The sequence below is a fragment of the Geotrypetes seraphini genome, chromosome 2, assembly GCF_902459505.1.
Source record: "Geotrypetes seraphini chromosome 2, aGeoSer1.1, whole genome shotgun sequence".
NCBI lineage: Eukaryota > Metazoa > Chordata > Amphibia > Gymnophiona > Dermophiidae > Geotrypetes > Geotrypetes seraphini.
In genome coordinates this window covers 313,464,694-313,478,956 of record NC_047085.1, presented here as the reverse complement: position 1 = coordinate 313,478,956, position 14,263 = coordinate 313,464,694, and the positions used below count along the sequence as shown (strand labels likewise).

Below are 14,263 nucleotides of genomic sequence, written 5' to 3'. Positions count from 1 at the left end.
AGCGTTTGATTCACTAACAATTGGTTGGCTATTTTGAATCAGGTTTTGCTATCCTAAAACCGCACTGCTGCAGACCTGTTGGTAACACAGTTACCTGTCTTTTTTAATCATTTTTTTTTCCATGGCAGACCTGTCAAAAAAAACCTGCACCCCCCCCCCCCCGGAAAAATGCACCCCCCAACAAATGTGCCCCCCCAAATGGCCATTCCCTCCTGCTACCCGACGCTCCCCCCACCACACTGTTAAAAATTACCCCCCAAACTATATGGCAGGAGGGATGTCAACTCCCTCCTGCTGTCGAGACCTCCCCTCCCCTCCGAGCTATGGCAGGAGGGATGCCAACTCCCTCCTGCTGTCGGAACCTGCCCCACCGCCATCGGCCAGCCCACCCTATCACAACCCCCCCCCACCGCGGTACACCCCTCCCGGTACCTGTAAGTTGGGAGTAGGAGGGGTGCTCATTCCCCCCTGCTCCGGAGGCCTCCTGCGTGGCAATGTGGCCTTAAGCCCTGATTGACTCAGGCACCTCAGGCTCCTCCCTGAGCTAAAGGAAGTCCCTGAAAAAGATGTTGTTGTTATTTGGTACCTCATTAAGGACCCCTTTTACAAAGCTGCAGTAGTGATTCTCCCACGATAAATGCACCGAAGCCCTTAGGAATTGAATGGGTTTTGGTACATTTGCCGCAGGAGAAACACTACCTCGGATTTGTAAAAGGAGCCTTAAAAAAAACAAGTCTGAGTTAAGGGACAATTTCCTGGATATTTTGATTTATGGTTATGGAACCTTTGTTTAAACATTTTTGGAACTGGTGGTAGATTTCATAGAGGTGGAAATAGGAGGGGTGATCTTATCAGACACTGACCCAAAGGGATTAAGCGAAGGCCACGGAATATAGGCAAGGACATAACTGTTTTGTTGTAGAGAACTTTGTTTCCTGTAGGTGTCAGAGTATTCACAGGCTGAAAGAGGAAAAGAGGTCTTCACAGTCACCTGGCCCATACCAACAGGTAGACAGTGCTTGACATAAATAAACAAAAAAAGATCTGAAATTAGAAAACAAATCCTAAACGAACTAAAGATTTTTGCCCTGTGCCTATCCTGACAGAGAACATCTAATGTTAGCATAATTTAACAACACAAGAAATAAGTTTGTAATGGTCACAAATTCACATACTTGCAGGGAGTTCATATTCAATTTATTAGGAGCTTAACTCTGCATGTTTGTTCTTTAAGCAATATGATCTATGTATGGTAAGAAATAATGTCTCAGTGTCATTTCAGAATGTGAAGTAAATATTACTGCAGTAAATATTACCTGCTTAACAGCATAAACTAGCTTGCAGAGATGTAAGCAAATCAAATTGCTTGTTTTCTCATCAGCTTACCAGATGGGGCTCAGGCAAGTTTATGTAGATATGCCAACTCTGCTACATAAATGATGGTTGATGCTTATAAGAAATAGCATATGTTCCCTCAGTCAAGTGATTTTTTTTTTTAGCTTCCTTGTAGACATACAGTAGTTAAACATAATGCTAATAAAATAAGCATGCGACACTGAATGTCAGATTACTAGGGAAATGCATTATTAAGCCATAAACTGAGTCAAAAGCATAACTTTATCTTGACATTTTTAGAAATATATACAGTTTTTCTTCTGACAGTACATAAGAAACATCTTTTTGGTACTTAGAAAGCCATATTAATAAATGTTGTATATACTGGATCCTGCCTGATGGAAGTTCATGATTAATCCCTTAAATGACTTCCTTAAAACCATACAGCTGTCACAAAAACTCACTTTTTGTACTCGCCCATCACTCTTTCTCTCTGCAGTCTTACTTCCATACCCCTGCCCCAGTGGCGTACCTAGCATGTGTGACTCCCGGGGCCCATCATTTTTTGGCATCCCCCCCCCCCCACATCTGTACGGAAAACATGATTTTTAGTAACAAGCCACACGTCACACATGAGTACCTAGGAAAAGGCAGCATCTTACATACTGGAGTGAGAAGTACAACAGCAATACACCCATTGTAAAACTAAACACAGAAGTTTAAAGTTAGCAGGTGGGAGCAAAAAATAGCCGAGAACGATTAATGGTAAAAACCACTGAATACAAACAGGCCAGGGCGACGATCGTTTCGTGGCCTGTAACCACTGCTTCAGGGCCTTAGCAGATCTGCATACTGATAGCCTGGATTTGGTGCTAGGGCCCTGAAGCAGTGGTTACCGGCCACGAAACGATCGTCGGCCTGGCCTGTTTGAATTCAGTGGTTTTTACCATTAATCATTCTCGGCTATTTTTTGCTCCCACCTGCTAACTTTAAACTTGTGCGAAAGTTTTTTGCCTATGATGCTTTGGTGGAAGAGTGTTGGTACACCTCTCCGTTTGTCTGAGGCTTTTCTTTCGCTTAAGTAATAAGCTAGCTTTCTTGGCTTGTGTGGTGCTTTTGTTTTGGAGTGATATTTTTGAATCTTTGTTACATAATTTACATACACAATGTTAAAATGATGACAAAATAAAAGCAAATACATAATAAAACACACATATAATAAAATGAAAATACATACAATCCTCAGGAAAATACCATTATGTAGATAGTAGAGGTCATAGATAATTAATCATTTTTAGCTGAAGTAGCTAAAAAAAGTCATCTACGAATAGCTGCGTCTTTAGTAATTTTCTGAATCTGCCCTTTTTACAGCAATTTCATATCTGACCCACTAAGGAGTTCCATAACTTAACTCCTACACAACAGAAAGTCCTTTTACCTGTCTCAACGAGTCTTGGATTCACGGACGTCTTCAGTAAAGCTAAACTCTCAGAACGCAGAGATCTTTTTCGGTGGATAGCTGAGTTCCTGGAGTAACATTTTGTATTTCCCACTATATCTGTACATTTGCCACTTGCTTTTTCTTGTTTGTTGATCTACATTCTTTGAGCTTTTACAAATTCTGTTGCTTCTTTTCCTACATGAACTTTTGCATTCTCTCTCATTCCTTTTACCTGTAGGAATGCTTGGGCAAGTTTAATGATGGAGATGGATTCTGGTTATTTGTTTTCTTCAATATTGTTTGTGTACTTGAGCTTTTGATGCTGTTACTTAGACTTGAAGACCTATGATAGTAGCTCTGAATAATTGTATAATCAATCTCTACGAATACCATTCCTCCTTTGGCTTGAGAAATATACAGTGTTGGCATACACTGATTCTTATAAATTAACTCAAGGGCTTGGAAGAGTTTTCTTGTACATATATCCAGTTTTTAAAAAAATCTTTAACAGGCCAGCCTACAGTTTCAAAGCTATATGAGAGTACAGGAATTGCCAGCTGATTAATGGCTTGTATTTTGTGCTTTTGGACATTTTGCCAAGAAAAACATCCAAGTGCCAATTTAAATGTTTTTTGGAAATGTTTGTGTTTTGAAAATACCACTAATAATCAGCCAAGCTAATATCAACCTACCAGCAAAGTCATCACAGCTATTTAGGCAAGTCTATCTGGCCGCTAAACTTATCCAGTTGGCCAATGAATATTGGCACTGACTGGCTATGTTGTACAGCATAGCCAGTGACTGAGCTAGCCGCTGACCAGTATATTCAGTGGGAGATAGCTGGCTGGCTAAATAGTGCTATATTTGAAAATCTGCTTTTATGAGAATGGGGATTCAGCAAAACCTGAATACTTCCTACTATTCAGCCCTACCAGCAAAAGAGAAATTTAGGGCTCATTTTATCAAGCTGCGGTAGGGGTTTAACACGCAGAATACCGCGTGTTAAGCCGCCTGCCGCGCTAGTTGCTAACGCCTCCATTGACGAGGCGTTAGTTTTTTGGCTTGCTGCGGGGGTTAGCGCGTGATGAAATGTCAGACACGCTAATCCCCGTAGTGCACCTTGATGAAAAGAGCCCTTAGTGGAAGAAACATTATTTTTTTTACCTTTTACCAAACTCATTGGGTTTTGTTCATTCTTTTTTGTATTTATTTGACAGGAAGGTTCTTAAAGAGATTTCTGTTGGTGACTTAAATCCAAATGAAACTGTTCAAGCAAATTTGGAAGCCCAGCTACTCTCCAAACTGGATCATCCAGCCATTGTAAAGTTTTATGCCAGCTTTTTGGAAAAAGAAAGTTTTTGTATCATAACTGAATTCTGTGAGGTAAGAGTTATTTCAAATTTATGCTCTTGAGAAAAATAGTATCCAAATAGAAGAAGTAAGAATAATTTACAATGAATAAAGGGCTATGACAATTTTCATATTCTGATGTCTACAAAATATTAAGCCAAATACATTAATGTAGGTGTTTATTTCACTTTGACTTTGAAAATTGCCAAAGAAAATGTAAGCAAGAAAAAATGTACACCTATATTTGGAAATGAAAAAGCATGCATGTATTTAAATTTCACCCCATCCCCACCGCACAAACACCTCCTTTGCTGCAAGTAAAAGAATATTTGTAGTGAGCCTGTGCCCATACTGGTATTCAAAGATGACAAACTTCCCATAGCTGGAATAACAACTGCGGATTACCTCAGGATTCCCCCCTATCCCCAACCCTCTTTAATATCTACCTCAGCTCATTAGGAGACCTGCTACAAAGCCTAGGGCTCACCTTCTACATCTACGCAGATGACATTACTGTAGTGATTCCGCTAACCGCCCTTACGTCACAATTCTCCAACTCCTTAACCAACATCCTAAATCAAATAGAGCGCTGGATGATGGCCTTCAAACTGAAACTCAACACAGAAAAAACCAAATTCTTCCTGGCATCACCCAACGAAAAGATAAAAGAAAATTCAATTCACCTACAGAGCCGAGAATACAAAATTGACCAAACCATAAAGATTCTGGGGGTAACACTTGACAAACACCTAACCCTGGAAAACTACACAAACCTACTGTTTAAAAAATGTATTTCGGTCCTCTGGAAACTTCGCACTATTAAAAAATTCTTTGATGAAAAGTCCTTCCGTTTACTAGTACAATCATCCATTTTAAGCAGCCTAGATTACTGTAACATCATATACCTAGGAGCTTATAAAAAGAACCTCAACAAGCTGAGATTAATTCAGAACACCGCGATCCGACTAATCCATGGTTTAAAAAAATGGGAACACATTTCCCCTTATTATCAGAAACTCCACTGATTACCCGCAGAATCCAGAGTCCTCTTCAAGTTTGCTTGTTTTTGCTACAAAGTGTCTTTGGGATTCTTCCAGCTTACCTAATCTCCCAGTTCTCCCCCAACGAGTCCAACAAGAGCACTCTCAGAATAAACCTATTTAATTACCCCTCCTTGAAATCTTACCAATACAAAAAGTTTCTAGATAGAATGTTATCATTCCAGGCAGCTAGGCTGAACACATGGCTTGGAAAGCCCATACTTGAGGCCACTACATACGCAGACTTTAGAAAATCCCTGAAAACTCGACTGTTTAACAAATTCTAAATTCTCATACCCAACTCTTCCTCGCCATGACCCTTCCACCTCGCCCCCTAATTCCAAGGCCCGAAACTAATTATACTTTCCACCTTGAATCTCATATACTGACATAATGTATCTTTATTGTAACCCACCTGCACCCCATGTACTGACAAAACATATCTTTATTGTAACCCATGTATTGACTAAATGTATCTTTATGGTAACCCACTTGCATCCCATGTACTGACAAAATATATCTTTACTGTAACCCACTTGTATCCCATGTACTGATAAAATGAATCTTTAATGTAAACCACTTGCATCCCATGTACTGACTAAACGTATCTTTATTGTAAACCGTTTCTATCCCATGTACTTTCAAATGTATCTTTATTGTAAACCGCTTCGAACTTCACGGTATAGCGGTATATAAGAAATAAATTATTATTATTATTTCTTTTTTGGGAACCCTACATCTAGAACATATTCATTTTTATCTAATCAAATGGGGTTATCCCCTAATCACCTGGCTCGATCAGAATCTTATGTCTCAGGGTATGCTCTTCACAGCATAACAACCTCCCTTCAATCAGGGTGTTTATTCATTACTCAGTACTATCAAAACATCTGGCCATTGCTGGCCTAATGCTTCTACTCTCCGAGCAGAGCACATAACCTTCGCAGGCCATGTGATTTCCTTTTTGCAGTGTTCCCAGCAACAATGGACACCTTTTTGTGCTAGGTGTCTTATTCCTCATTGGGATCTGAAGTCATCTCTGTGTTTTTTCTATGATTTTACTTCTCTCCTCCATTTCTCTGATTCTGGTCTCAAACTCCCTTCTCTTAGAGTTCATTTTAGTACTATTACTGCCTCTCTTTGGCCAGTGGATGGTACATCTATTTCTGCTCATCCTTGCATTCCTAGATTTATGTAAGATCTTTTCAATGTGCAACCACTTTTCAGTGGTATGGGATCTCAATGTGGTTCCTGTTCACTCACGGAAGTTTAATTTAAATCACAATCTTCCGTTTTCTCCCCTGAAAAGTCCCATTTCTCATCTCTCTTGCACTCTTGTCAAACGAGTGAATGGACTTGAGCTATGAGTAACAAATCCACGTTTTACAGCGTTTCTTACATGGCAACATTGTGCATCATACTCATTCACAGTACTTATCACTGCTTGTCACTGATTTCACCCTTCTCATTTATTACTGATTTTTATGTCAATAAGTCCATTGTACTATTATTTTTTTCCAACTCTTATTCTCATCTAGAATAATCTACTCTTCATATTATTGCCTGCAATCGAGCATTAGCTGCTCATTTGCAGAAGACTTTTTGTCTCTTTCGACATTAACAAGTTGGGGCATCCTGTTTCCAGGGGACTAATAATCAACAAGTTGGCTGCATGCATCTTGTCTATAATAATAAAACGCTAAGCGCTCATGCGCACTCTCACTGCATGTTCCCTGAGATATGATTTGTCGGAATGTGCCGGCAAGAGTGCGCATGCGCGCTTACTACGTATCCGAAGGTGCGCTAGAGACGCGACAGGCGCGTTCGGCGGCGAGACATTTAGAGGCAGCCACAGAGGGGGAAAATAAAAGTGTACCATAGTCGTCAGAGGGCGCGGGGCAGCGGTCCGGGAGTGACAGAAAAGGAGAAGCGAGAGTTGGTGTCATTCGGAGACGGCCGCCGCAGCCCCTGTCACCGCCTAGGCCTCCCGGCTACTCACACGCACCCTCCGAAGGGCTGGGGCACAAAGAGCACCTCCTGCCCCCCCCTCCCCGGGACAAACCGAGAAACGGAGCAGGCCCGGCCTCCGCGACAGACCCGAGGAGCCAAGCAACTTTCCGCCCCGGCTCTTGCGCTGACCCCGCCGCCTGGGACCCGAGTCCTTTGCCGCCCTTCCCCCCTTCCCTTCCTGCGGTCCCAATTACGAACCTGGCGATTCCAGCAGCGTGTGCATCAGTCTTCACACGCTGCTTCGGGCCCTTCTACTGCCCTGATTTGCTCTGCCACGTCTCTGATGATGTCATCAGGGACGTGCCAGAGTAAATTCTAACCAAAGTACCTCCAATAGAGTTTCAAAATTTGTGGAACATAAAAATTTAGAATTCAGTGCGGATACATAAAATTGTAATCGAATATATGAAAATTTTCAGTGGAATTGTGAGGATTGGATTGCAATATTTTTTCCTCTGAAAACGGGATTGATACTATATTACTGGTTTGGATTTATGAGTTGTATTATTTTGAATTACACATGTATTTAAGAAATTAATTTTTAGTAAAACTAGGGCACCGTTGGGCCTATAATTTAAAAGTAATAGTGAACATCTTTAGCACTTTAACAATAAACTAGGACCCCCATTTTTGGGCCAATTTTTTGGCCCCAAAATCCCAGTTTATATTTAAGTATATACGGTATGCATATGGCTTGCTGTAATCTTCGTAGGTCAATGTTTCTTTTTACTTCTTCATCATATCATAGATTAAAATCCAGTTTCCAAAATGCTTACTCTTCTATCGTCTAATTCAAATTTATAAAGGTACTGTGAAATACTTATCTCTAACAATAGACAGACCAAAGCCAACAAGCCTGTTTCACTAGACTCTACACTAGAATACCATCCTGTCTGTTGAAATCCAACATACTGCATTAACAAGTTATATGTGTTCGGATATAGAATGACAAATGAACATTTTTAGCATGTACACTAAAAAGGCAATTACGGTAATGGACAACGCAGGAAAATTTTATTACAAGTGCTAAAAAAATAGCCTCACTAGCATATAAACTCCATTAGGGCGCATGCTAATCCAAACAAATATTAAAACGTGTATTAATATCAGCCATGTAACTGCTGACTTATGCTAGTATTCCACAACAGATTTAAGTGCTCAACTCTGCTGAAATAGAACATTGGCCTAGTGCCCAATTTTTAGGCACCTAACTTATAGCGCCATTTATAGAATTCCCCCTTATCTGTGTTGTTTCTTACCTGAAGAAGGATGGGACAGTTCAAAACAGTGCAGTACCTAAACATTTTGCTGGAAAAAATAATAAAGTGAATGCAGAAATTGCAGGTGGCTCCAAATTCAGTAATTTGTTTACTGTGAGATTCATAGATTTGAACATATAACTGCATATTTTATCAATATATTGGTTAACAGTGAAACATCGGGTTAGGTACAAACTGTTATTGATAGTGTATTTGAGTTTGAACCTGTATATTTGCAGGACTGTATTGTGCCATATGTTCCATCTAGGTTATTGTGTTCTGCAGGTCAGTTTGACCTGGTTATTCCATCTCATAAAATGTTAAAGCATGGATTATTAAGAGAAAGTGTTTTCTCTTGTGCTGGACTGACTGAGTGGAACGAGCTTCCAGTGTACCGTATTTTCACGCATATAACGCGCGCGTTATACGCGTTTTTACCTACCGCGCATACCCCTCGCGCGTTATATGCGTGAGCGCGGTATACCAAAGTTTTAAAACATAGTTCCCACCCCGCCCGACGCCCGATTCACCCCCCCAGCAGGACCGCTCGCACCCCCACCCCGAACGACCGCTCGCACGCGCTCCCATCCGCACCCGCATCCACGATCGGAGCAAGAGGGAGCCCAAGCCCTCTTGCCCGGCCGACTCCCCGACGTCCGATACATCCCCCCCCCCCGGCAGGACCACTCGCACCCCCACCCCGAACGACCGCTCACACGCGCTCACACCCGCATCCACGATCGGAGCAAGAGGGAGCCCAAGCCCTCTTGCCCGGCCGACTCCCCGACGTCCGATACATCCCCCCCCCCCGGCAGGACCACTCGCACCCCCACCCCGAACGACCGCCGACTTCCCGACAATATCGGGCCAGAAGGGAGCCCAAACCCTCCTGGCCACGGCGACCCCCTAACCCCACCCCGCACTACATTACGGGCAGGAGGGATCCCAGGCCCTCCTGCCCTCGACGCAAACCCCCCTCCCCCCCAAGAACCTCCGACCGCCTCCCAGCCGACCCGCGATCCCCCTGGCGACCCCCACGACCCCCCCACCCCCCTTCCCCGTACCTTTGGTAGTTGGGCCAGAAGGGAGCCCAAACCCTCCTGGCCACGGCGACCCCCTAACCCCACCCCGCACTACATTACGGGCAGGAGGGATCCCAGGCCCTCCTGCCCTCGACGCAAACCCCCCTCCCCCCCAAGAACCTCCGACCGCCCCCCAGCCGACCCGCGATCCCCCTGGCGACCCCCACGACCCCCCCACCCCGCTTCCCCGTACCTTTAGTAGTTGGCCGGACAGACGGGAGCCAAACCCGCCTGTCCGGCAGGCAGCCAACGAAGGAATGAGGCCGGATTGGCCCATCCATCCTAAAGCTCCGCCTACTGGTGGGGCCTAAGGCGCGTGGGCCAATCAGAATAGGCCCTGGAGCCTTAGGTCCCACCTGGGGGCGCGGCCTGAGGCACATGGGCCCAACCCGACCATGTGCCTCAGGCCGCGCCCCCAGGTGGGACCTAAGGCTCCAGGGCCTATTCTGATTGGCCCACGCGCCTTAGGCCCCACCAGTAGGCGGAGCTTTAGGATGGATGGGCCAATCCGGCCTCATTCCTTCGTTGGCTGCCTGCCGGACAGGCGGGTTTGGCTCCCGTCTGTCCGGCCAACTACTAAAGGTACGGGGAAGGGGGGTGGGGGGGTCGTGGGGGTCGCCAGGGGGATCGCGGGTCGGCTGGGGGGCGGTCGGAGGTTCTTGGGGGGGAGGGGGGTTTGCGTCGAGGGCAGGAGGGCCTGGGATCCCTCCTGCCCGTAATGTAGTGCGGGGTGGGGTTAGGGGGTCGCCGTGGCCAGGAGGGTTTGGGCTCCCTTCTGGCCCAACTACCAAAGGTACGGGGAAGGGGGGTGGGGGGGTCATGGGGGTCGCCAGGGGGATCGCGGGTCGGCTGGGGGGCGGTCGGAGGTTCTTGGGGGGGAGGGGGGTTTGCGTCGAGGGCAGGAGGGCCTGGGATCCCTCCTGCCCGTAATGTAGTGCGGGGTGGGGTTAGGGGGTCGCCGTAGCCAGGAGGGTTTGGGCTCCCTTCTGGCCCAACTACCAAAGGTACGGGGAAGGGGGGTGGGGGGGTCGTGGGGGTCGCCAGGGGGATCGCGGGTCGGCTGGGGGGCGGTCGGAGGTTCTTGGGGGGGAGGGGGGTTTGCGTCGAGGGCAGGAGGGCCTGGGATCCCTCCTGCCCGTAATGTAGTGCGGGGTGGGGTTAGGGGGTCGCCGTGGCCAGGAGGATTTGGGCTCCCTCCTGGCCCGATATTGTTGGGGAGTCGGCGGTCCTTCGGGGGGGGGGGGAGGGATGTATCGGACGTCGGGGGGGGGGCATCAGGCTTTCAGGATGGGGACAGACCTTCAAGGGGGGACAGTGCACGGAAGTCAGGGGGGGTGAACGGACAGCGCACGGAAAGTCAGGGCGGGCGAAAGGAGCGTCGGGCAGCATGCGCGGTATACCCGTGAGCGCGGTATATCAAAGTTTTTGTGCAAATCATCGTGATTTCTGCGCGCTATATCCGTGTGCGCGTTTTATACGGGTGCGTGTTATTTGCGTGAAAATACGGTATCTTCGACATCAGAAAGATTTGTGTCAGTTTAAGAAACTTTTGAAGCAACATATTTTTTTGGAATCTTCTGTGGTTTTAATTGTAATCAGCTTATTTTGCTTCTGGAAAATTTATTGTAATGAAGTTCTTGTTGATGTATGTTACAATGACAGTTTTGTGATATGTATACAGTATACAAGTGTTTTGTATGTTTGTATTTTTAAATTATATATGTAATGTTGTGATCCACCTTGTATAAAAGCGGAATATAAATAATAAACTACTTTATAAATTATAACTATATTAAGATCTTATGGTACACTAAGGGGCTCATTTTCAAAAAAAGATAGACATCCAAAAGAAGCATAAACCAGCATTTGGATGTCTTACTAGTCAAAACATCCAGGCGAGCATTCTCAAAACAGACTTTCTAGATGTCTTTTTGATTTTTTTGTCTCCAATGCATCCAAATCTTAAGGGGGCATGTTAGAGATATGTTTTGGGTAGACATAGGACTTGGACGCTCGTCAGGCATAATCAAACCTTTAACAAAAGGTCCTGGGGTTTTTTTTTTTTTAGATGTTTGGAGCTAGACCTGTTTTTAAAGCATCTAAATCCTGAAAAGGTGCTCAAACTGACCAGATGACTACTAGAGGGATTAAGGTGTGACCCCCTACTCCCCCAGTGGTCACCAACTCCCTCCCACCACCCAAAGATGTTAAAAAAATAATACATTATAGCTTGTAAGCAGCTTCAGATGTTAACATAGACATTTGAGCCCAGAGAGCAGAGGGACAAAGGGTTACTGTAGTGAATTTCATATTAAAGGGTCCAGATACAGATGTCACCATATCTTGCTTGGTGAGCCCTCCAAATCCTACTGTACCTACAGTACATTAAGATGACACCTTCAGGCATAAGGACTATTATTGTGGTGTACAGGTGGGTACAGTAAATTCGGGTGGGTTTTGGAGGTCTTACTATACAATGTAAGAAGTTTATAGTGGCATGTGTGACCGGGACTTTGAAATGTGACAGTCATAGTAACATATAGTAACATAGTAGATGACGGCAGATAAAGACCTGAATGGTCCATCCAGTCTGCCCAACCTATTCAATTTAAATTTTTTTATTTTTTCTTCTTAGCTATTTCTGGGCAAGAATCCAAAGCTCTACCCAGTACTGTGCTTGGGTTCCTACTGCCGAAATCTCCGTTAAAATCTACTCCAGCCCATCTACACTCTCCCAGCCACTGAAGCCCTCCCAAGCCCATCCTCCACCAAATGGCCATATACAGATGCAGACCGTGCAAGTCTGCCCAGTACTGGCCTTAGTTCAATATTTAATATTATTTTCTGATTCTAAATCATCCCACGCTTCTTTGAACTCAGTCACAGTTTTACTCTCCACCACCTCTCTCGGGAGCGCATTCCAGGCATCTACCACCCTCTCCGTAAAGTAGAATTTCCTAACATTGCCTTTGAATCTACCACCCCTCAACCTCAAATTATGTCCTCTGGTTTTCCTTTCTCTGGAAAAGATTTTGTTCTACGTTAATACCCTTCAAGTATTTGAACGTCTGAATCATATCTCCCCTGTCTCTCCTTTCCTCTAGGGTATACATATTCAGGGCTTCCAGTCTCTCCTCATACGTCTTCTGGCACAAGCCTCCTATCATTTTCGTCGCCCTCCTCTGGACCGCCTCAATTCTTCTTATGTCCTTCGCCAGATACGGTCTCCAAAACTGGACACAATACTCCAAGTGGGGCCTCACCAATGACCTGTACAGGGGCATCAACACCTTCTTCCTTCTACTGGCTACGCCTCTCTTTATACAGCCCAGCATCCTTCTGGCAACAGCCACTGCCTTGTCACACTGTTTTTTCGCCTTAAGATCTTCGGACACTTATCACCCCAAGGTCCCTCTCCCCGTCCGTGCATATCAGCTTCTCTCCTCCCAGCATATACGGTTCCTTCCCATTATTAATCTCCAAATGCATTACTCTGCATTTCTTTGCATTGAATTTTAGTTGCCAGGCATTAGACCATTCCTCTAACTTTTGCAGATCCTTTTTCATATTTTCCACTTCCTCTTCGGTGTCTACTCTGTTACAAATCTTGGTATCATCTGCAAAAAGGCACACTTTTCCTTCTAACCCTTCAGCAATGTCACTCACAAACATATTGAACAGGATCAGCCCCAGCACCGAACCCTGAGGGACTCCACTACTCACCTTTCCTTCCTCCGAGCGACTTCCATTAACCACCACCCTCTGGCATCTGTCCGACAGCCAGTTTCTAACCTAGTTCACCACTTTGGGTCCTAACTTCAGCCCTTCAAGTTTGTTCAACAGCCTCCTATAAGGATCTGTATCAAAGGCTTTGCTGAAATCTAAGTAAATTACATCTAGCATATGTCCTCGATCCAGCTCTCTGGTCACCCCATCAAAAAATTCAATCAGGTTCGTTTGGCACAATTTACCTTTTGTAAAGCCATGTTGCCTCGGATCCTGTAACCCATTAGATTCAAGGAAGTACACTATCCTTTCTTTCAGCAACACTTCCATTATTTTTCCAACAACCGAAGTGAGGCTCACCGGCCTATAGTTTCCTGCTTCATCCCTGTGACCACTTTTATGAATAGGGACCACATCCGCTCTCCTCCAATCCCCAGGAATCACTCCCGTCTCCAGAGATTTGTTGAACAAGTCTTTAATAGGACTTGCCAGAACCTTTCTGAGCTCCCTTAGTATCCTGGGATGGATCCCGTCTGGTCCCATCGCTTTGTCCACCTTCAGTTTTTCAAGTTGCTCATAAACACTCTTCTCTGTGAACAGCGCAGAATCTACTCCATTTTCTCGTGTAACTTTGCCAGACAATCTCGGTCCTTCTCCAGGATTTTCTTCTGTGAACACAGAACAGAAGTATTTGTTTAGCACATTTGTTTTTTCCTCATCACTCTCCACATATCGGTTCCCAGAATCTTTTAGTTTAGCAATTCCATTTTTCATCTTCCTCCTTTCACTAATGTATCTTCAAAAATTTTTGTCTCCCTTTTTTACATTTTTAGTCATTTGTTCTTCCGCCTGTGCTTTCGCCAGACGTATCTCTCTCTTGGCTTCTTTCAGTTTCACCCTGTAGTCCTTTCTGCACTCCTCTTCTTGGGTTTTTTTATATTTCACAAACTCTTTCGCCTTTATTTTCTCCGTCACTAGTTTGAAGAACCATATCGGCTTCCATTTTCTCTTGTTTTTATT

General features: G+C 44.7%; 1 protein-coding gene across 11 annotated transcripts in view; it reads left to right on the top strand.

Annotated features, from left to right (window-relative positions):
• NEK11 (NIMA related kinase 11) overlaps positions 1 to 14,263 on the top strand; it is a 539,441-nt gene that overhangs the window by 101,525 nt on the left and 423,653 nt on the right. For all 11 annotated transcript variants that reach the window (XR_004538012.1, XR_004538011.1, XM_033930006.1 and 8 more), the window contains exon 3: positions 3,994 to 4,159. Coding sequence is in view for 9 of the 11 variants with exons in the window: in XM_033930006.1 (XP_033785897.1) it covers positions 3,994 to 4,159 (166 nt within the window). In the remaining 2 variants the exon portion in view is untranslated. The remainder of the gene's footprint in view (positions 1 to 3,993; positions 4,160 to 14,263) is intronic.